The sequence below is a fragment of the Macaca mulatta genome, chromosome 15 (genome assembly GCF_049350105.2).
Source record: "Macaca mulatta isolate MMU2019108-1 chromosome 15, T2T-MMU8v2.0, whole genome shotgun sequence".
Classification (NCBI taxonomy): domain Eukaryota; kingdom Metazoa; phylum Chordata; class Mammalia; order Primates; family Cercopithecidae; genus Macaca; species Macaca mulatta.
In genome coordinates, this window is record NC_133420.1 from 17,263,306 (window position 1) to 17,286,745 (window position 23,440).

The following is a 23,440-nucleotide window of genomic DNA, read 5'->3' on the forward strand; positions in this document are numbered from 1 at the left end:
CAACTGTGCTTCAGACATGCTGTGCAGGGCAGTCAACATCTCTGAACCCCATTTCATATTTGAAAAGGCAGCACCAAGTCTGGGCAACACAAGGAGACCTCGTTTCTACAAAAAATAAAAAATTCGGTGGGCATGGTGGCACATGCCTGTGGTCCCAGCTAATTGAGAGGCTGAGCTGAGAGGATCACTCAAGCCCAGCAGATTGAGAGCTCTGGTTGTGCCACTGTACTCCAGCCTGGGCAATGAGGCAAGACTCTGTGAAGAAAAATAAAGGTTGGGGGGCGGGGGAGGAGAGAGACAGAGACGAGAGACAGAGACGAGAGACAGAGACGAGAGAGAGAGAGAGAGAGAGAGAGAGAGAGAGAGAGAGAGAGAGAGAGAGAGGCTCCAGACTCTATTATCTGGTAAGTTGCCTTCCAGAACTTTAAGGATCATAGAACCCTGCTCCTCTCCTCACCAAACCCTTAAAAAGATAGGAAATGGGGGCTTCTGGAAAAAAAAAACTTCCGGCCGGGCGCAGTGGCTCAAGCCTGTAATCCCAGCACTCTGGGAGGCCGAGATGGGCGGATCACGAGGTCAGGAGATCGAGACCATCCTGGCTAACACGGTGAAACCCCGTCTCTACTAAAAATACAAAAAACTAGCCGGGTGAGGTGGCGGGCACCTGTAGTCCCAGCTACTCGGGAGGCTGAGGCAGGAGAATGGCGTGAACCCGGGAGGCGGAGCTTGCAGTGAGCTGAGATCGCGCCACTGCACTCCAGCCTGGGCGACAGAGCGAGACTCCGTCTCAAAAAAAAAAAAAAAAAAAAACTTCCAAAAGTGTTAACAATTCACACCAATAAAAGTGAGTATCTTATCTTTCTTAGCAGCAGCCCAGATCATTTTCTAGAAGGAGGATTCTGCTTGCTACGTCACCAAGGAAGAAATGCGGGAATCCATTTTACAGACGGACATGCTGAGGCCAAAGGACCCAGGACCTGCCCAGCAGAGCCTGTGTCTGCTCTAAATGCCAAACTGGCCACGTCCTCACCTGCTCTCAAGCCCTCTGCGGCTGCGCACTGCTCCCTGACAAAATCTACGCACAGTACTATGGCCTGTGTGGACCTACGCAGACCACCCCCAACTCTCCTGCATCCCTGCATGGGGGCACTGGGCCTCTGTTCCTCCCCAGGGGGCCAGGCCCATCTCACCAGCTCTCCTTTGCACATGCTATTCCTTCTACCTGGGACACACCTGCACTTCCCACTCACCTGGATGATACTTGATTCATCTTCCAATATGGAGATATCACCTCCTCCCCTCCAGGAAGGCTGACTTGATGCCCCAGGCTGATAGGTCCATCCTGTAGGCTCCCACAGCTGCCTGAACATCCTGCCATCATAGCCTTCACCACACTGCCTTGTCACCACCTGTCACCTGCCTGCCTGTGGCTCCAAGGGGACATCCGTCTTATTTCCCTTGGTATCTCCAGGACCTGCTCAGATCTGGCACAGAGACTTGCTTTTATCATGACCCTGCGCATGCGCTGCAGAGACTCAGGGAAAAGGTGAAGCTGCAGCAATGGGCCTGGGGTTTCGAGGGCAGCCCACCGCCTGCTCCTTCTGCCTGCCACCACTCTCCTACCACATTCCAAGAGGCTCAGTGGGAGGTTTGGGGTCTGCAGCCCAGCAGGGAAGTGGAGGCAGCAGTGGAGAGATGGGAGAAAGGGAGGAGGCCACAGAGTCTCCGAGGAACAGGCTGCTGTTGGGCGCACGGTGTGATGAGCGGGGCAGATTTCATCGCGGCGTGCACGGCCAGATGGCTCCGTGTGGCGCCCAGATGAGAGTGGAGAGGTTTGAGGGGAATTTCCTGTTTATGACATCCATCTGGCTTGAGCCCCTGCAGTGAGGCGCATGCAGATGTCAGAGTGGTGGGGAGAAGCGAGAGGGGCCCACGGGGCAGAGGGCTGCCCAGAGAGACCAAAGGGCATCTGATAGAAAGTGCCAGGAATAATGCCAGTTCCTAGGCCTCACTTGTCTGCCTCATCCCCAGCACACACCTTTGCTGCACTCAGGGAAGCCTTCCCCACTGCCCCAGGCAATGCCCTGCTTCCCATTGCATGCTTCCCATGCTATTTGCTATTATGCAGTTTACCATGCCTGTCATTACGCTGTCTGATGGCTCCATGAGGGGAGTAGCCAGGTCTGCCCAGGTCCCCGGCATGTCCCCAGCTCAGCATGGGCCCTGGCCTGGCCCATAGTGGGTGTTCAATAAATATTTCGTGGCAAATTGCAGCTGTTCCCTGTCCATGCCACACACTCCCTTCACCCCTTTCACTGACACTGGTCCCTGCTCTCCCTCCCTCCCCCCAGACCTTCCACCATCTCAGTACTGCCCTCCTGCCCTCCCCAGACCCCCGCTGTCTCCCACATTGCTGTTCCTGCTGCCTCTGTCTATAAAGCATCCAGGAGCAGGGCCAGTGACTGTGGAATGAACGGCACTCCCGCCAGAGTCACCCAGCCTGCTGCAGGGCTGGTTCTGAGCACAGGGCGCACAGTCAGGCAACACTCAACAGATGCCCACTGTGCACTCGTGGACGCCAGCCCTGTGTCTGCTGGGTCCAGGACAGGGTCTGAGCCTGGGCAGGCAGCCTGGAGAGCACCCTTCCCGGCAACCACTGCCCCATCTCGCATCTTCTTCCTGTAGTCTGACCAGCATCACAGACCCATGAGGAGGCCACAGGAGGAAAGGTCATGCTGGAGAAATTCAGGAAGAGGTGCTTGAGACCCGCCAAAGGGTCAAGCACAATAAATAGGTCGGGGGAGATGGAACCAGCATCATCGTATGAGCCCGGAGAACGTAAGCCCTGCGATGCTAGTGCTGCCAACGAGGATGGTGCTGACGCCATCCGCAGCTGTCAACTATTGAGCGCTTCCTGTGTGTCCCTGTGCACACTCTCACTTAGAATCCCAGCAGCCAGACCTACAAGGCAGGCAGACCCCACTGCCACACCCCCTTTTGCAGAGGAGAAGACTGAGCCTCCGGAGGTGTGGTCGTGGTGTCCATGGCCGCTCAGCTGGCCAGGGCACAGCGAGGACTTGACCCTCACACTGTGTGACCATGCTCCTTCCTAACTGCCACGGTGATCTAAACGTCCAGCTCTGAAGGTGAGTAAACTTAAACGTTCTCCAGAAAGACAGCCACTGCCCACAGGCTGACAAGACGGACTCCAGAGCCACCAGGCCAGAAACCGACAAGGCTCTGAGGTTCCACCAAGGTACAGTCCCCATGCAGGACCCTGGGCAGTCCAGGCATGCCACTGGCTTCCAGACAGCAGTGAGCTGCTTTCCCTGCCACAAGTCACCAGATCCCAGCTGTAGGCCTCACCTCTCGCCTCTAATGAGCCGGCCCAGTGGCCTCCTTCCAGGAGAAGGGTGGGTGGGCGGCCTGTCCTGCAGTGTGCTTGGGAAGGGGCAGAGGAGGGTGGTGGGGGTATCAAAGGAAGAAAACCCGGAGGAATGAGACAGAAGCGCACCATCCTCTCACTGCCCCCACACCGTGCTGGGATTAGGGGTTTGGCCCTGTGTGGAATGCTGGCCGGCAGCCTCCGGGAGCCAGAGCCAGAGCCAGGAGTGCTCACAGCCGTCCCATCTCCTCATCGGAATCCCAAACAAACATTGTTGCCTGGCAACACTGCCTCGCCCCAGCATCCCTGGGCTGAATCATGGGACCAGAGCCCCGAGATGCTCTCTGGCCACCATCGCCTGTCCAACCCTTTCATTTCTCAAACGGAAAGGCTGAGGCCCAGGGAGGGGAGAGGGGAAAGGTCTTGTGTGAGGTCACTGGGCGAGCTGGGGTGAAGCTGAGATGGGACCCCAGGTCTTCTGCCACCTGACCTCACACATAGCCCAAGCCCATGTCTTCTGTCTCTGAGGCTGCGACGCAATCCTGGGCACAGGATATCGCTCAGTCAACGCTGCTGACTTCAATTTTGAATTTGCAACTTGGATGTCTTTTTCAAAACAAGTCCCATGGGAAAAAAGCACTCAATGACCATTCCCACCCTCAGACTTCACCGTTGGCTTTTGGGACCATCCTCCAAGGAACTGACCCGGGAGATAAAGAGGAACATTGTGCAAAGCTGCTCCAACAGTCTCATTTATGACCGCAAGAGCTGGCAACATGGCCGTGCCCCACACAGAGCAATGGCTCAGAGATGATGGGAGCCGAGTGCCCTGGAATGTTATTTTGGCCTTTAGTTTTTCTTTTCTTTTTTCTTTTTTTTTTTTTTTTTTTTGAGACAGAGTCTTGCTCTGTTGCAAGGATGGAGTGCAGTGGCATGATCTTGGATCACTGCAACCTCCACCTCCCAGGTTCAAGTGATTCCCCTGCCTTAGCCTCCCAAGTAGCTGGGACTACAAGTACGCACCACCACGCCTGGCTGATTTTTGTTTTTGTTTTTGTTTTTTGTATTTTAGTAGAGATGGGGTTTCACCATGTTGGCCAGGATGATCTTGATCTCCTGACCTTGTGATCCGCCTTCCTTGGCCTCCCAAAGTGCTGGGATTATAGGCATGAGCTACTGCGCCCGGCCTATTTTGCCCTTTAAAAGGAAAAGCAAGTGACATGGGCCAGGATGAATCGAGAAAATGAGTAAAAGAGAAAAGGAATCCGCGATGAGGACAGAATATAAGATGCCCGAGGTTTAATTCTAGAACAGCCCCTACAAGGACAAGAGCGGCTCCAAAGGGACGGGGACGCGGCTGGGTGGCTCGGAACTTCACGGCTTCTGAGGTTCCTAGGCTGCTTCCTCTGTGAGGACTTGCTGACTCGGGGGGTCGAAGATAACTAGGAGTTCAGAGAGCAGCGGCCCACCTGATACGCGTGTCCCTGTGCGTGCATCTGTGTGTGTCTGTATGTCTGTGCATATAGGAGCCCCCCCCAGGAGCTGCAGGGTCAGGCTCCACGTCCCCACACCCCATGTGTTTCTGTTTCCTCCTCAGTGCACTGGGCATGGTGCCATCCACCCCACCCACCTCCAGGGCGCTGGCAGGAGAGGGCCACCCCTGGACAAGGCGGAATGGAGGGGGCCTCAGAGGCTCAGCACATCTTGACTCTCAGCCCTGACTACACCACAGAAGGAGAACGGGCTGCCGTGGAGCCCTGTCCTTGGGGTAGCTCGGCAAGGAAGAGGAGCAAGGGAGCAGGGGAGGGGGGAAGCGGGTGCGGAGGGCGGCTGGCTCCTCTCATCAAGAGATGAGCACCTACAACTCACCAGACGCATCAGCCAGACAAGTGCTCCATTTCCAGAAGGGCAGCTTTGAGGCTGAGCCTGGGAATGTCCTTGGGGAAGAAAGGACAAGAAAGACAAAGGGGAGGGAGGGGAAGGGGAGGAGGAGGAGGAAAAGGGAAGAGGGAGATAGGCGGGGAAGAGGAAGAAGATGTAGGGAAGGGGAGGAGGGGGAGGAGGGAGAGGAGGGGGAGGGGAGGGGGAAGCAGACAGACAGATAGTCTTGCTGTGTGTTTTCCAAGGGGCTTTTTAAGTCTCTGTGTTCTGGTCGAGGCACTGAGGGACGGAGGTGATGTGGTGTGTCTGTCTGTGAGAGGCTGAGCTTGGTTCTGTGTGTGGACACTGCCAGTGTGGGGCAGGGAGGGAACCAGAGGACCCAGAGCCTTCGAACAAAGCTTCAAGTACAATCAAAAGTGAGGCTATGGCCAGGAGCAGTGGCTCATGCCTGTAATCCCAGCACTTTGGGAGGCCGAAGCAGGTGGATCACCTGAGGCCAGGAGTTCGAGACCAGCCTGACCAACATGGTGAAACCCCATCTCTACTGAAAATACAAAAATTAGCCAGGCGTGGTGGCAGGTGCCTGTAATTCCAGCTACACTGCAGCCTGAGGCAGCTACACTGGAACCGGGGAGGTGACGTTGCAGTGAGCCGAGATCGCACCATTGTACTCCAGCCTGAGCAACAAAAGCGAAACTCCATCTCAAAAAAAAAAAAAAAAAAAAAAGTAAGGCTATTCACAGGCACCAAAAGGTGGAAACCGTCCCAGTGCACATCAACTGATGAGTGGACACACAAAAGGTGAGCCACCCACACGATGGGACGCTATTCGGCCATTAAAAGGAAGCAAGCGCTAATCTGGTTAAAGAGACATTAAGTTAGGTGACAGAAGCCAGACACGAAAGGCCCCACGTAATTCATTTATACGAAATATCCAAAATAGGCCGAAAGCAGGTCAGTGGCTGTCAGGGGCTGCAGTGGGGCTGGAGCAGACATGGAGGGCTGGTGGCTGCCAATGAGTATGAAGTTTTTTTGGGGAGGGTGATGAACATGTTCTAAAATTGGTTGTGGTAACGGCTGCACCGTCTGAATATACTAAAAGCACTGAACTGACTGAACTGTGTCCTTTAAATAAGCGAAGGATACAGTATGTGAATTACATCTCAATAAAGCTTTTATATTTAAAAAGCAGGTGACAATTGAGATAACAGGTGTGGTCGGATGAGGATAAATTTGTAAAAGCTGGAGAGGATGTCTCAGTTTGTGAACGGCAACAGCAGGGAAATCATATGAAAGGGAGCAAGTTTTCAGCACATCTGACTCCCTAAGCACCGCACATCCGTCATTACCCCACAAGGGTGCTATTTAAATAACGTCCACTTTGCAGATGGAGGAACAGGCCAAGAGGAGCCAGTGGCCACCCGAGGTCGCACGACTAAGAAGGAGCAGGCGGTTCCGTACCGGGTGTGTGGAACTCCAGGGCCTGAGCACTTAACCCCACCCCCGCCTCCCAGCACATTTTCTTCCTCATTTAGATAAACTCTCGGAATCTCCCAAATCTGGAGATAAAACAGTGTAAGCCAGCACAAAGTGAAGAGGGAAGGGAGAGGGAACACAACACAACTCTAGGATTGCAAAAGCGGCTTTCGCAAATTTACAGCTCCCGGCTGACCTATTAACGCACCACCGGCGAGGAGGGGAGAACAAATGGGAATGCGGTTCCCGTTTCAGTAACAAGCCATAAATCAACACGCATCCTCCAGCTGAGGGCCACCACCCAGCCGCAGAGCTAGGACCAGGCTTTCTAGGGGAGCTGTGGGCCCCCGCGGCCCCTGCCACACCCTCACCTCACAACATAGAGCTACAGCGACGCCAAGAGGGCACGGGGGACCGCACCGATGATGCCTAGGGCCAGCTCCCTGGGCCTCCGCCACCTTTAGGGGTGCCTGGCTGCAAGGATTGGCAGGACTCACGAAACAGATGTTCTGAGATGCACTGACACATGGTGGGGGCGGGGGTCACATTACAGAGCAGGCTGCTCCAAGACCTTCTGGGTCTGGAACATCTCAAAGACCCTGCCAGGGCTGATGTCACCAAACTGAGCCATAGAACCCCCCAGCCAGGGGCAAGGGCCCTAGCATCCCCCACATCCCTTCCTGGGGGGGTATGGCGTGGCTTTGAAGGACACCCAAGCCAGCCTCCTCCCTATCCGCCCACTCTCAGGATCCCAGACCGGGAGCAGCTGAGTCAGACAGCCCAGCCGCCAGACACCTGGTTTGCAGAGCTGGCGTGGGGGTGGTGCGTGTCATGGCGGGGATGTGGTCCCAGACCTGGCTTTGCTCTTTTCTAGTCAGGTGATGGCCAGCAGCTCACCCCCTGGCTGAGTACCCTGTCAGAGATCAAGGGTGGCTGTGCAGATTAAACAGGATCCTACAGGCAATGCCCCATGCATGTTATTTCAGACAGGGAGTCTCACCCTGGGCTTCCAGGCACCCTCCAGAGGCCCCTTCCAGGCTTCTGGGGGCCCGTGGACAATAGCCCTGTGTGTGGAAGCCCAGGAGCACCCTATGGGAGAGACTGCAGGGTCCAAGACACCCGCTGGGTCACTGGTCACCTGAGGCAGGCTTCCCTCCAGCCCTAAGCTCTGTCACTTGAGGCCATGGGACTGGGGTTACCTGTTGGTGATGGGCGGTACAGGGTGAGAGTCCTTCGTCCAGGTGACCAGTGGGGGTGGGGAGCCCTCGGCCTCGCAATCCAGGGTCACCTCTTCGCCAGCCTTTGCTGTGACTCTCAGAGGCACATCTGCATTATGTGACCCATTCATGTGGATCCTGGGTTTGGCTGCGGGGGGAGTAAGCAGAGGCTGTCAGCAGGGCAGAGGGAACTCGGGGCCATGAGTGCCCTGGGCCGTGGGGTAGCTCCCCCAGGAGGCAGAGCCGGTACTGCGCCCTCGACCTTCAGGAGGTCCAGAAGGCGGGTGTGGCTGTCAGGAGGGGGACAGTGCAGGTTGAGGGTGGGACTCAGGTCCCAGGGTTTTCGCTCAGTCCTCCCCCATCCATCTCCCCACCAGCACCTTGCTCTGAGGACCCTGACCCGGTCCCTCCTGCCCCAGGGTCTGTGCCTCCTCTGGCTTCTCTTCATCCTGCCGTCGCTTCCCCAGGGACATTCTGAAAGGCTCTTAACTCCACCTCTCTCTTTACCTTCTCCCCTTGCTTAGTCACTTATTCCCATGATATCAGTCACCAAAGAATGCAGAGACCTTCCCTCTGGACCTCTCGAAGCCTGGTGAGGGATTGATGGCAATCTGTGCATGTCACCTCTCTCTCTTACCTTAAGCCAAAGACTCCTCAACGGCAGAGACTGCGTGGTACCCTTCCTTCCTCCTCCCTCCCCCCCGCTGCCTTTCTACCTTGGAGCTCATACAAGGAAGGCACTCACTACCTGTCTGAGTAGCAACAATGAAAGAACTTAGCCAGTTGGGGACATCAGAACCCATCTAGCCCTCCCGTATTCCCTGTACATTTATAGTTCAGAGAGGAAATGCTCCCCCATTAGGAATTTTTTTTGCAATATAAAAATGTTGACCTGGCTTATGCATTTGCTCACTCCTCTCAGACATATTTACTGAGTGCCAGCCCTGCGGGGAATGCCGGGGATGGCAGCGAAGGAGACAGGTCCCGCCCCGTCTTCAGAGCCTTTAGGGTCCTTTGGCAATACTGGTACCAAAAAGCTCGCTACGCGATTATTTATTGAATCACAGCTGTGATGGGTGCCAAGAAGGGGATATTCCACAGTTTACAGCAAGGTGACTTGACCAGCCTGGGGGATCAGGGAGAGCTGAGATCTGATGGATGGGAGCAGTCAGCTGGGCCCAGAGGCGGGGGAACGGCATTCCAAACAGAAGGAATTGCGTGTGCACAGGCCCTGAGGCAGGTCGGACCGTTCCAGAAACGGAAAGGAGACCGGAGGGTCTGGGGCAGAGAGAGGCGGGTGAGAGGACTGCTGGGGACGTGGGTCCTGTGCAGAGCCACGTGTCTTTGCAGGACTTGCTGACACAACAGCTTCCCCGCCTCAGGCTCCACAGGGCTGAGGTGGGACTCTCTGTCTCCACATCCACTGAGCCCCCTCTCCCAGGACAGGGTTGGCATCACTCACTGTTGACAGAAAGCCGCATCTCCTGGCTGGAGAAGCCCACGGTGTTGGTGGCCGTGCAGACATAGGCCCCTGTATCCTGGGCGGACGGCTGGGCGATGAGCAGGGTGCCCTCCTTACTCACATTGTAGTGGGGACCTCTGGAGGTCAGGGCATTGGTTTCCTAGGGCAGAGACACAGGTGACATCAGCAAAGCCCACACCTCTGTCCCGTGACACACTGGGCCTACCTCTCCGGTTACCCTCTTGGTAACAGGCACTGCTCACCTTGGTCCAGGTGATGGTGGGGGTGGGAACTCCTGAAGCAACACAGGGGAGAGAGGCCGGAACCCCTTCATTGGTGATGTGGTGGGTGGCAGTAGGATGGATTCTAGGTGGCACTGTTATAAATAAACCAATGTCAAAGCCAAGATTCATTGCAGCATCATTCACAGGGGCCAAAAGGTAGAAACTGCCAAATGTCCATCAGCGATGCATGGACACACAACATGTGGTGTGTGCACACAACGGAAGAGTATTCATCCTTAAAAAGGAATGAAATTAATTCCAACTATATGACATTCTGTAAAAGGCAAAGCAGTCGGACGCGGTAGCTCACGCCTGTAATCCCAGCACTTTGGGAGGCTGAGGCGGGAAGATCACTTGAGGTCAGTTCGAGACCAGCCTGGCCAACATGGTGAAACTCCGCCTCTACTAAAAATGCAAAAATTAAGGCCGGGCGCGGTGGCTCAAGCCTGTAATCCCAGCACTTTGGGAGGCCGAGGCGGGCAGATCACAAGGTCAGGAGGTCGAGACCACAGTGAAACCCCGTCTCTACTAAAAATACAAAAAATTAGCCAGGTGCGGTGGCGGGCGCCTGTAGTCCCAGCTACTCAGGAGGCTGAGGCAGGAGAATGGCGGGAACCCGGGAGGCGGAGCTTGCAGTGAGCCGAGATCGCGCCACTGCACTCCAGCCTGTGCAACAGCGTGAGACTCCGTCTCAAAAAAAAAAAAAAAAAAATGCAAAAATTAGCTGGGCGTGGTGGTGCATGCTCGTAATCCCAGCTACTCGGGAGGCTGAGGCAGGAGAACTGCTTGAACCGGAAGGCGGAGGTTGCAGTGAGCCGAGATTGCACAACTGTACTTCAGCCTGGGAGACAGAGTGAGACTCTTGTCTCCAAAAAAAAAAAAAGAAGAAAAAGAAAAAAAAAAAAGACAAAACTAGATCAGTGGTTGCCAGGGTTGGGGGAGGGAGGGAGGAAGAGGCAGAGCCCAGAGGATTTTCAGGGCAGTGAAGCTACTCCGGGTGATACTGCAGTGATGGGTCCGTGTCACTATGTATTTGTCCAAACCCACAAAATAAACGACACCAAGGGCCAGGTGCGGTGGCTCACGCCTGTAATCCCAGCACTTTGGGAGGCCAAGGTGGGTGGATCACCTGAGGTCAGGAGTTCGAGACTACCCTGGCCAAGAGGGTGAAACCCCATCTCTACTAAAAATACAAAAATTAGTTGGGTGTGGTGGTGGGCGCCTGTAGTCCCAGCTACTTGGGAGGCTGAGGCAGGAGGATTAGTTGAACCTGCGAGGTGGAGGTTGCAGTGAGCTGGGATTGCACCACTGCACTCCAGCCTGGGCCATATAGTGAGACTCCATCTCAAAATAAATAAATAAAAAATAAAAAAAAAAAACACCAAGAGGGAACCCATCTCAAAAATAAATAAATAAATAATAAAATAAATAAACACCACCAAGAGGGAACTCCAGTGTAAACTCTGGGATTTGGAGCGATTATGACATGTCTTCAGTGGTAACAACGGGCCACTCTGGGGGATGCTGACAGTGAAGACGGCTGCGCATGGCGGGAGCCAGAGGTATGTGAGAAATCTCTGTACCTTCTGCTCAATTTTTCTATAAACTTAAACTCCTCTTAAAAGTCCAGGCTTTTTTTTTTTTTTTTTTTTTTTTTTTTTTTTTTTTTGAGACGGAGTCTGGCTCTGTCGCCCAGGCTGGAGTGCAGTGGCCAGATCTCAGCTCACTGCAAGCCCCGCCCCCCGGGTTCATGCCATTCTCCTGCCTCAGCCTCCCAAGTAGCTGGGAGTACAGGCGCCCACCACCTCGCCCAGCTAATTTTTTTTTTTGTATTTTAGTAGAGACGGGGTTTCACCGTGTTAGCCAGGATGGTCTCGACTCGATCTCCTGACCTCGTGATCCGCCCGTCTCGGCCTCCCAAAGTGCTGGGATTACAGGCTTGAGCCACCGCGCCTGGCCCAGGCTATTTTTTTAAAAGGAATAAAATTCTGACACATGCTACACCATAGATGAACCTTAAAAACATGCTAACTGAAATCACAGACACGGGAGGACACATACTGTAAGATTCCACTTATATGAAGTCCCTAGATATGCAAGTTCATAGAGATAGGAGGTAGAAGGGTAACTCCTAGGGGGCTGAGGGGAGCCGGGAATGGGGAGCTAATGTTTAATGAGGACAGAGGTTCCGTTCAGGATGGTGAGAAAGTCCTGGAGATGGATAGCGGTGATAGTCCTGCAACAGTGTGAATGTACTAACACCACCGCACACCTAAACATCGTCAAAATGATATATGTTATGTATATTTGACAATTTTCAAAGCTTTCAGGCCAGGCACGGTGGCTCACACCTATAATCCCAGCACTTTGGGAGGCCGAGGTGGGCAGATCACCTGAGGTCAGGAGTTTGAGACCATCCTGGCCAACATGGTGAAACTCATCTCTGCTAAAAATACAAAAAAGAGCTGGGCGTGGTGGCGCATGCCTGCAATCCCAGCTACTTGGGAGGCTGAGGCAGGAGAATTGCTTGAACCCGGGAGGCGGAGGTGACAGTGAGCCGAGATCGTGCCACTGCACTCCAGCCTGGGCAACAGAGTGACTCCATCTCAGAAATAAATAAATAAATAAAAATAATAATAATAAAAAGCTTTCAACGGGAGAGTAAAACTGGCACAATACCTGAGCCACCACTGCCTGCCATCGTCAGTTTTTTTTGCCTTCCCCACACAGAAGGTAGCATGTGCTTGAGAATCAGCTGCGCTGATTCATTGCTCTGAGGTTCTGGATAAGCCACTTAATCTTTTGGTACCCATATGCCCTGATCAGCACAAAAGCTAATTTAACCCCAATTCCCTGGTCGTCCCTTCTGGAACGGATAGATGAGCAGTGTTTGCGGAACACAGTGAGCTTAAAAACAGGTATCACGCCCACCCTGGGTACCACTCAGATTGGCAGGCTTGAAAACGGGGGTCTCTAAGGGGAGCAAGGGAGGGGCAACTAGGCATGGAGAAGCCAGGAGAGGAATCCGGAAGCCAGGGGCTCTGACGCTAGCACTTGGAGCTCCTTTAGGGAGGAAAACGGCCTTCTGGACTCCCAGGTGGCCAAAGACAGCAGAGGCCCAGAAATATTTGCTGAATGGAGATGAACTAAGCCAAGAGAGACTGAGCCTGTCCGCGTCAGCCCTGCAGAAGCCGCTGTGAGGGCACAGTGGGAAGTTAGGGGGTGAAACTGAGTGGAATCATATATAGAAACTAACAGATGCCTGGCATGTGGTACACACTCAACCTTGGATGGCGATTTGGATCTGGAATTATGAGGGGATGACACCTAGAACTACACCTGAATGCTCAACCCAGCCCTTCTGACTTTGCACTCCCCTATAAAATGGGGAACGAGCGTTCTTCCCACTAGTCCCTTGGGGGCTTTATGCAACCAACAAGAAAGAAGACGAAATTAACATACTTGGTAAATCACAAAACATAACCACATTTAGTTTGAAATGTCTCATCTTACATTAAAAAGCACAGTGGTTCCCGGTTGGGTGAACAGAAGAACCCAGTGCTGTGGGCAGGAGAGCAGCTGGGCAAAACACTAAAAATTCCAAAAACGTATCATCTCTGTGATACAAAACTTAATCCACATTAATGGGTTTATCCTAAGGAAAGAATTGGTCACGTAGGTACGAGGTCATGTACAATGCGTAGGTATGAGGTTGTTCATTCCCGGGTTGTGGGGGACGTGGTGGTGTTGGGGAGGTAGAGATAATCAGATAATTAGATAATCAGGGGGCTTGGTCATCCCCTTATTAAACTGATGCCTCTGAATCTTAATTGACAGAAAACAGAACAGCCATAACATCCTGTCACGGAAATACTCAGGGGCCAAGACAATGACAGCGTGTGATCCTATTTGGTTTTTAACTAGGTTTGTAAACAGGTGGATAGATTAGATGGATAAATGATAGATAGGTAGATAAATAGATGATAGATAATTTTTATGTAATTTATAAGAACATACAAAGAATCTGCATGAATCATGTATAAATAATATATATTCTATGTATACATAGTGTATATATATACTACATATAGATGTGTGTGATATATATAGAGAGTGTGTGTGTATAGAGTATGAAAAGATACATGCCCAAATGCAAAATCTTGTTATTCTTAGCTACTGGTATTATGAGAGTATTTTTTTAACTTGTCAAATCCCTAATTTTCCCACAGAGAATATGTATCATTTGCGCGATTTTTTAAAGCAAATGCATTCAAGATCAAGTTACCTCTGCACATTCCCCCACCCCATCATGTTCCCTGCCCCATGACCACCACCTCGGGGGCCCCAGGACTCACCCTGGACCACCAGCTCCACATCCCGATGCCGAGAGCCGGCCGTGTTGGTGGCCACACACCGGTACCTCCCCGCGTGCTCCTGCAACGCTCGGTCAAGGTGGAGGCTGCCATCCGCTCGGATGGAGTGCCGGTTACCAGATGGGAGCTGGTAGGGGTGAGGAAGCACCAGCTTAGCCTCGGGTCTCACTCAGAGGCAGCTGAGAGAGAACCCTCGGGAAACTACGCTGCCCATCAAGCCAGCAGGGAGCAGCCAGGACTGAGAGTCCGGGGGCTCAGAGAAGGCTGAGGAGCTCTGTGAGTCCCTGCCGAGTGCCCAGTCAAGCCCTCCAGAGACCCTGCAGGGCTGGGTGGGCCTGACCCCTGCATACCCTGACCCCACCTCTCCCTCGGCCAACTGGACCAGGGTGGGCCTGACCCAAGCTGGGCCCACGAGAGTCTCTCCTGGGAATGCAGAGTTGGGAGGGCACCTCTTTGTAGCCTGCAGGGCACAGGGACCCAGTGTGTCTGAGACCAGGCAGAAGAATTGAAGAAAGGGAAGAGGTAATGAAAGAGTCAATAGAAGAGGGCAGGCAGGGTGCCGTGGCTCAAGCCTGTAATCCCAGCACTTTGGGAGGCTGAGACGGGCAGACCACGAGGTCAGGAGATCGAGACCATCCTGGCTAACACGGTGAAACCCTGTCTCTACTAAAAAATACAAAAAACTAGCCGGGCGAGGTGGCGGGCGCCTGTAGTCCCAGCTACTCGGGAGGCTGAGGCAGGAGAATGATGTAAACCCGGGAGGCGGAGCTTGCAGTGAGCTGAGATCCGGCCACTGCACTCCAGCCTGGGCAACAGAGCGAGACTCCGTCTCAAAAAAAAAAAAAAAAGAAAGAAAAAAAGAAGAGGGCAAACAGAAGAACACCAAGAAAATCAAATGGACGTGAACTGATTGATAAGGCAACCACTGTGCGTTCAGCACGCACTGGTATTTGGAGCAGAAAGTAAACTGCACAGGTCACATCCCTGCTCTGGAATCATAAGAAGCGGGGAGACCACTGCACTGAGACTGGGCCTCCACTAAATCCCTGCTCCCTGGCCCACAGCACTCCCGAGGCACACGATTCCCCTGCAGAGTTCCCAGAGGTCCAGCAGCCATGACCCATCTGACAGCCGGCAGGACTTTAGAGGGCAGCAAACACCATCAGTGCATTATCAGAGAAGGTTCTGAAATGGGGCCAAAAAGAGGGCAGAAGGAAGAGGACACTCCCAGGAGGGGAAACAGCCAAGCAGAGACCGAGGCGTGGCTGTGACAGCCCCCTCCTTCCCCAGGTGCCACGGCCCACCGCACCCAGAGGAGCCCAGCACTCACGGGCTGGCCATCCTTGAGCCAGTGCCTTTCCGGGAGGGGCCGCCCAGCCAGGACGATGCAGGGCAGGGACACAGGTTGCCCCTCCAGGACCCGGACGGTGGGGGCGCTGCTGGCGATCTGTGGCGGGGCTGTGGGGAGAGGAGCCGGTGTCAGCCACAATAGGTGCCCTGGGTGGTTGTCTGGTAGACAGAGGCTCCTGCTCCCCTCTCCCTCCCCAGGAAACTGGGAGATGCATCAGAATTGGGGATCCTAAAGGGTCACAGGACCCCCAGGACATTGCCCACCATGCAGGGGCACAGGTGCTGCTCTTGGAGAATTTGGCTGTGGATTCATTTGTTCCAACGGATGGGCCAGGAGAGGCTCCCTGGAGGCGCCCACAGCCTTGCTGTGCCCCCAGGGAGCACCTGCCCCCCACCTCCCAGGGCCCTCAGATCCACCAGCGAACCGTGACCAGTGACGATGAGCTGGGCCTCGGCTTGGACCTTCCCAAAGACGTTTCGAGCTTCACAGACATACAAGGCCTGGTCTTCTGGGGCCACATCTGAGGGGCACGAGAGAGGCAGGTGTGACTGCCAAGGCACACCACAGCTGCAACCCCCAAGGGCTCTAGTTCCCCAGGTGCAGAGACAGCCCCTGGGCATGGCCTGGCCTTACAGAGGTTCAGGAGGGAAGGCTGGGATGGCAGAGAGGGAAGGGGTGAGGGACACGGCTAGACCTTGGAAGGGTGAGAAAGCCTCAGTTTGCTCATCTGTGGAATGGGGGTAATTGGCCTGTATCTTGTGGTGTGATTGGGAGGGGTTGACACAGTGCCTGCTCTCGGGCCTGGCGTGTAGTAAACAGTGGGTGGTGGGGTAGGTGCAGTAGTAATTATGGTAACCATAGCAGTGTACACGTGTGTGACAGTATGTGGCAAGAACTGTGCTAAGCACTTAGTACAGATTATCCACACAACAGCCCCTTAAAGTGGGCTGTCAATCAGCCAGGTGGGTAGTGGGTTTCATGGTCGTGATTATAACCAGGGTCAGCATAGCGGAATGACTTGGCCAGAGCCACCCAGCCGAAGTGTGACGGCGTATCAGCCTCTGCTCTATGGTCAGTGCTGGGGGTCAGGGCCCTGTTCTCGGCCACCGGCCTGGGGGTTTGGGGTGTCAGAGGCCCTCCTGTCTCCCTGCCCACCCCCCACCAGCCCCAATCTCTTACTTTCAAAGAACAGCACTCCCGAATCTGGCTGCCGAGACTTGCTGCCTCGCCCGGCCCCCAGCCTGAGTCCCAGAGGCTGGCCGTCTCCACGGCGCCAGGTGACCATCGGGGGCGGGCGGCCTGTGGCCCGGCATGCCAAGAGGGCACTCCTTCCCAGTTCCACAGTGACATCCTGGGGCAGCTCCGTCAGCTGGGGCGCATCTGCAGGGAGGTGACCAGTCAACCACGCCCGGAGGCTGGACCTGCTCAGTGGCAGGTCCCTAAGGAACTGCCTCCCTCTCCTCCCCCTGTACTATTGCCCCTGTGAACCTAGGGGCCGGCTCCTGTCCAGGGCTCCAGGGTCAACCTGAGCTCAGTGTAGTAAACAGTGGGTGGTGGGGTAGGTGCAGTAGTAATTATGGTAACCATAGCAGTATACACGTGTGTGACAGCATATGGCAAGAACTGTGCTAAGCACTTAGTACAGATTATCCACACAACAGCCCCTTACGGGCTGTCAATCAGCCAGGTGGGTAGTGGGTTTCATGGTCTTGATTATGACCAGGGTCAGAGTAGCGGAATGACTTGGCCAGAGCCACCCAGCCGAAGTGTGACGAAGTTCTCCAGCCCTGGAGAGCTCTTGGGATGAGGCAGAGGGAGTGACTCGTGGGATGGTGCGTGGGGTCTCAGGGGTCTGGCTTTACCCCAGAGGCTAAGGAGAGCAACAGGCCCAGTCCTGACTGTGACACCTCCCGGGAAGCCCCTCCAAGGGGCTGCAAGGTGTGTTTCTGAGTCTGACTGTGACCTGCTGACACAGGAGCTGAAGGTGAGCCTTCACTTCTACCCCTGCCTACCCTCCTCTACCCCTCGCCTCTTCCTGGGCCAGAGGGGCTTCCTCTGGGAGGTGTCCTGAGCTCCCCTCTGATGCTTAACCGCCTGGCCTAAGCCAGGCCCACTTCTGCGGAGGGGAGCATGGCCTGGGGGCCCTGGCAGGACTCAGCTGCCATTTCCACAGCCCCTTCTGTGGCCGCCACCCCAAACAGCCAGCGTCGTGGGGGATTACAGGTCTTCTTCGCCCTCTTCTCTAGAGCTTGCCCTGTTGGCTGAACTAGTTTGTAAAGAGCATGCAGAATTAAAACTTGCTTGTTTTAAATGACGTGACCTTATACATGAGGGTCTGAACTGGCCACTGGAGAGTGAAAAGGGGCTGCACTAACAGTGACCCCAGGACAACTGGCTAAACAAGAACTGTCCTGGAAACCAGGAGGTATAAGACATGCTAATAATACACAAAGGGCAGAAATTCTCCTTATTCTTGCTCCACACACCCCAAATCCCACGCCCTTCCCTAAGGTAACCACTATTAATAGCTTGCAGTGTTTCTTCCACATCTTTTTTTTTTTTTTTCCTAAGCATCATTTGACTTTTATAATCAGGAGAAGAAAAAAAAAAAGGAAGTTATTTCCCAAAACAGAAACTCAAGATCTGTCTCTCCTTCAGCAGGCCAGGAGCAGGTCCAAGCCAAGTGGGTCCAGGTCCTTCCCTGGGCAGCCTCTGGGCACTGTCCTCAGGTCCTTGTCCCAGGCCCCTGCAGCAGGGAGGTCCCTGGCCTTTTTTTTTTTTTTTTTAACCCTTTGAGTCTGGCACCCCGGAAAAGCCTCTACCTCCTTGTTCTTTCCATCTGTCTCCAGAAATACCCTTCATCCATCCAAATCATGACAGCACATTTCCCTCCTGGCCTCAGGGATTAGAGAAGTTCCAAGGAGATATAAACACAACTTGGAAAATCACTGTGAGGAGGAAGACAGCCTTGGACCCAACCTCAGACACCACCCTTTCTCATCGGGGTCTGGCAGCCGCCGAAGCTCAGAATCCCAGAATCCCAGAAAGCCTTTGCTTGGACCCGCCCTAGACAAGGCCACTGTTCCGGCAGAGCCCTGGCCGCCAGGGGCACAGCTTTGCCACACCTCACCTACCCCGAGCAGACCACCGCAACAGCCTACCTTCCCCAGCTGCACCCAGCCCAACCGCAGAACCCAGCCCCAGCTCCTGCTCCAAGCATCCCTCTGATCCCTCTCCTCCCAGACCACTTTCAATTCCCTGCCCTCCTCAGCCCCGAACAGCCCTGCTTTGTCTCCTGACTCTAGTTTGTTTGTTTTTGTTTGTTTTGAGACAGAGTCTCGTTCTGTCGCCCGGGCTGGAGTGCAGTAGCGCAATCTCGGCTCCCTGCGACCTCTGCCTCCCGGGTTCAACAGGAGGAAACCCCGTCTCTACTAAAAAAAAAAAATACATTAATTAGCCAGGCACGGTGTTGGGCACCTGTAATCCCAGCTACCCAGGAGGTTGAAGGAGGAGAATCGCTTGAACCCAGCAGGCGGAGGTTGGAGGGAGCCGAGATAGCGCCACTGCACTCCAGCCTGAGAGACGGAGCAAGACTCTGTCTCCAAAAAAAAGACAAAGAGAGAGAGAGAGATGGTGGGGTCTCGCTCCATCATCTAGACTGGAACACAGTGGTACACTCATAGCTCACTGCAGCCTCGAGGCTCAAGTGTAAAGGGTACAATCTGGCATCCCTAAGTAACAGGCATGAAGACCAGCACTTACTGTAACCACGATTTCAGTCATGGCTCGATGAACTCATAATGGATACCATCACAATCCCCACCTCACAGATGAGGAAACTAAAGGTTGGAGAGATGAAGGAACCTGCCCAAGGTCACAGCTTGAAGCCAGTGGCAGGGCTAATATCAGAGCCCTGGTCTGTCCAATGCTAAAGCTCAGACTCTCAACCGCCCCACCCCTGCATCCCCTCCAGCACCTGGTGGCTGCCCCAGCCAGAGCTGCGCTCACCCCCTCCATCTTCTTGCAAGAGTGGATTCCAAAGCAGCCAAATCCCGGGCTCACTGCTGTGTCCTGGACCCACGCAGACAACTGTGACTCCATGGGTTTGGGTAGCCATCCCTCCCCCTGCTAACCTGGAGCCTCCCAAATAAGGCAGGAGCCCAGGACCCTCATATGCCAGAGTTGAAGGTCCTCTGGTCTGCCCTTCATTGTACATGGGGGAGGCTGAGGCCCTGAGTCCTGCTGAGGTCAGGGGAGAGGCTGGACTTCCAGTCCAGTGCTCTGCCCAGGGCCTCATCTCTGCTTTCTGGCTCCCAGTCCCCTCCTCACACAGACTCCCAGGTGACCCTCTGCGTGACCCAGGGAGAACAGCGAGCTGGCTCCATGGCCACCGTGGCTCGCCAGGAATGACCCTTTCTGCCTTGGCCATGGTCAGTTTTCTGGGGTAGGAGCTATAAGCACCCAGAGACAGGTGATGGATAGATGGAAAGAAGGAAGGAAGGAAGGAAGGAAGGAAGGAAGGAAGGAAGGAAGGAAGGAAGGAAGGAAGGAGCTTATCGAGGGCAGAAGGAAGGAAGGGAGGGAGGGAGAGAAGGAGGGAGGGAGGGAGGGAAGGAGGGAGGAAGGGAGGGAGACAGGGAGGAAGGAAGGAGCTCGTCTAGGGCAGGTTCAAAGGGAAGGGGTAACTAACTTCCTACTTGCAGGTGAAGCTGCTGAGCAACTGCAGGAGGCGCTCTCAGAGCTGCTGAGGGTGAGAGCACAGACCAAGCTGGTCAGGCCACAGTCCCCTCCCGGGGATTTTCCAGGGGAAAGGCCCTGGTGAAGTCAGATGACAGAGGTGGTGACTCCCCTGCCCCTGCTACTCCCCCAGCGAAAGGGACACTGGCCTGAAGGCCCCCACTCTGCCTCTGCCTCACTGGGCATGCGGGAATGAGCCCTAGCTTCACTCTGGGCCTCAGTTTACCCATCTGGAAGGCGGTAACTCTATTTTCACTTTGGTCCCAGTACCTTAGAGCTGTAGTACTCCTTATCACTGCCTTGAGAGCCCGCACCCCTAGCCTCTGCCCCCCACCCAGGGCTGTGGCTCAGAGCACAGGGGCAGGCCTGGGGGAGTGCAGGCAGCCCCAGAAGAGTCCCCTGTGACTCAGTTTGCCAGGAGGAGGGAGGAGTCTCAGGCCTGAAGACTGTGCAGATGGGCAAAGTGGACCCTGGGGAGGGGCCTCCACAGCCCCCTTTCCTGAGGCCTCGGGGAACGCTTTTCCCACAGAGGGAATCCTGTGACTGGACCTAGGGTGGCAGCTCTGCTGGTCACGGCCACGAGATACCTTTACTCCTCCTCCTCCGTAAAGAAACACGGAAAATTATATTTCATAACTGCACTGGCACAAAGACATGAATGATGCAGGCTGGATTTGTCTTATCTGTTCACTATTGGTCATTTTTTTCCTCGGATTTTAAAAGAAATCAAAATTAGAAAAGCATCCTGGACCCCTACAAGTGCAGGGCCTTCTGCCAGTACCTGCTGTGCCTGATGGAGAAGTCACCTCGCCATGGCCCCCTCATCACAGAGCCCGGCCCATTTCTCCCCAACTCCCCTCCCCCAAGGCTGGCCAGAGAGTCTTTAGTGTCTAAAACAGCACATCTCCTTGTTCCCCAGCTCAGCCCCCAGCAACCAGGAGCTCCCAGGATGGGACTAAGAAGCAGGAACTGAAATGAGAGGACAGAAAGAGGAGGCATATCCATTTAGTCCGGGCGCACTGGCTCACGCCTGTAATCCCAGCACTTTGGGAGCCCGAGGTGGGCGGATCATCTGAGGTCAGGAGTTCAAGACCAGCCTGGCCAACATGGAGAAACCCCATCTCTACAAAAAAACACAAAAATTAGCCAGGCCTGGTGGTGCGTGCCTGTAATCCCAGCTACTCGGGAGGCTGAGGCAAGAGGATCACTTGCACCCGGGAGGCGGAGGTTACAGTGAGCCAAGATCACACCACTGCACTACGGTCTGGGTGACAGAATAAGACGCCATCTCAAAAAAAAAAAAGAGGACACACACATTCATTTAGAGAGGAATCAAGTAAAGCACAGACCACAGCTCAGGGCACTGAACTCAGGAGGGGGTGCCACACACAGTCAGGCAACCAGCCATGTGACGAGTCATCCCGCCTCACCAAGTGCTGGTCAGCTCACCCAGCCTGGACACAGGTTTTGGGGGGAGGGTGCTCACATGCATTGATTATTTATTCCATACAAGCCCTGAGCGAAGCACATTCTCAGGAAGCCTCTCAACGGCCCTGTGAGCACAGCTCTGCTACCACCCTCCCCGTTTCACAGACGAGGAAAGTGAGGCTCCAAGAGGTAAATAATGCAGGCAAATACCAGCGGACCTGGGCATGGAGCCTAGGACTCCTGATTGGCAGATGCCAGGCTCGGAAGATAATCCACCAGTGCCTTGCAGGCTGGTCCTCCTGGCACAGAGGAGTAGAGTGCCTCCCTTCCTATGCCCCAGACACTACCAGGAAGCCAGCTCTCAGCTCAACAGCAGGAAGCGGGCACAGTACACACCCGTTCCTGACCTCTGCCAGCTTGGCCAGGAAGGGTGGACCACAGCTGCCACCCAGATAGGCAGGAAATTTCATTTCCCACCACTGCTGCCAGACCAGCTCACCCCAGACCCACAGGTGCTGGGCCATTGTCCATCCTTTCCCTGACCTAGTTAGCCCAGAAACTCTGCCACAGGGACATGGCTCCAAGGTCAACAGCCGACAGGCGAAGGAACAGGTCTAGGCAGGCGCTCAGCCTGGATCCCAAAGAAATACGACTCTGGGCCAGGCACAGTGGCTCATCTCTATAATCCCAGCACTTTGGGAGGCCAAGGTGGGTAGATCACCTAAGGTCAGGAGTTTGAGACCAGTCCGAACAACATGGTGAAACCCCATCTCTACTAAAAATACAAAAATTATCTGGGCATGGTGGTGCATGCCTCTAATCCCAGTTACTCAGGAGGCTAAGGTGGGAGAATTGCTTGAACCTAGGAGGTAGAGGTTGCAGTGAGCCGAGATTGCGCCACTGCACCGCACTCCAGCCCAGGCGACAGAGCGAGACTCCGTCTCAAAAAAAAAAAAAAAAAAAAAAAAAAAAAAAAAAAAAAAAAAAAGAAAGAAAGAAAGAAAAAGAAAAAGAAATATGGCTCTGCTTCAAATAAGTCAGATGCTGAGCAAAAGATGACAAAGCCCATCACAACACTAGGTGCGCCCTCCCTGGAGCACCCTATCTGCTCACCCAGAACCTCTAATACCAGTGTCAGCAGCTGGATCACAGCTCACGTGCCACAGGCCTTCCTTCTCTCTTGCTCACACATCTCATTTTGGCAATGAGGAGCCCGAGCCTTGGAGAGGGGAAGCAGCACCCAGGCCCACTCTGCTGGTGAGCATCAGACTCAAGGCCAGGGGCTGAAAGCGCAAGACCCTTGGTTCAGATCCCACCTCTGCCACTCACCAGCTGTGTGATCTTGGTGAAGGCATGCAACCTCTCTGTGCCTTGTTTTCCCCATCTGTAAAGGGGATGATGATAGCTCTGTCTCCAAGGGTTGTTGTGAGGGTTACACGAGCCAGCAACAAAATGTGCTCTGGGCTAGTGCCAACACCTGGCAAACACCCCAGAAGTGCCAGCTCGTGTTTCTGTGGCTGTCCTTATCAGGCTTCTGAGCCCATGGCCCAGCCTAGCCTACCTGAGAACCCAGCCACAGTGGAAAAGTCTGAGTATACTGCCCTCCTCCTGGAAACCTCTCACCAACCCCCTCAGGGCACAGCCCAAACTCCTCTGCAGCTCCCCAGGTGGGGAGTGACTGGTATCAGGTGGCAGCCGTCCTGCCGCCCCTCCCCACCCTCTCTCTGCCTCACTTCTCTTGCCGTGGGGAGGGCTGCACATGCTGTTCCCTTTGCCTGGAACACTGTTCCCAGCTCGTCATCTTTCTGGGTACTTCTGGTTTCAGTTTAGACATCGCCTCCTCCAA

The 23,440-nt window shown here is 54.4% G+C and overlaps 1 protein-coding gene and 1 long non-coding RNA gene across 4 annotated transcripts in view; one reads left to right on the plus strand and one right to left on the minus strand.

Annotated features, from left to right (window-relative positions):
• HMCN2 (hemicentin 2) overlaps positions 1-23,440 on the minus strand; it is a 178,031-nt gene that overhangs the window by 106,508 nt on the left and 48,083 nt on the right. For all 3 annotated transcript variants that reach the window (XM_077967520.1, XM_015116555.3, XM_077967519.1), the window contains exons 16-22: positions 16,609-16,809; positions 15,854-15,949; positions 15,409-15,536; positions 14,061-14,205; positions 9,685-9,797; positions 9,422-9,581; positions 7,942-8,107 (exon numbers count right to left, since the gene is read on the minus strand). In XM_077967520.1, coding sequence (XP_077823646.1) covers positions 7,942-8,107; positions 9,422-9,581; positions 9,685-9,797; positions 14,061-14,205; positions 15,409-15,536; positions 15,854-15,949; positions 16,609-16,809 — 1,009 coding nt within the window. The remainder of the gene's footprint in view (positions 1-7,941; positions 8,108-9,421; positions 9,582-9,684; positions 9,798-14,060; positions 14,206-15,408; positions 15,537-15,853; positions 15,950-16,608; positions 16,810-23,440) is intronic.
• Positions 4,249-10,734, plus strand: LOC144335101 (uncharacterized). Its single transcript, XR_013405542.1, has 3 exons — positions 4,249-4,481; positions 6,156-10,340; positions 10,517-10,734. It is a non-coding gene; the product is annotated as an uncharacterized LOC144335101 (long non-coding RNA).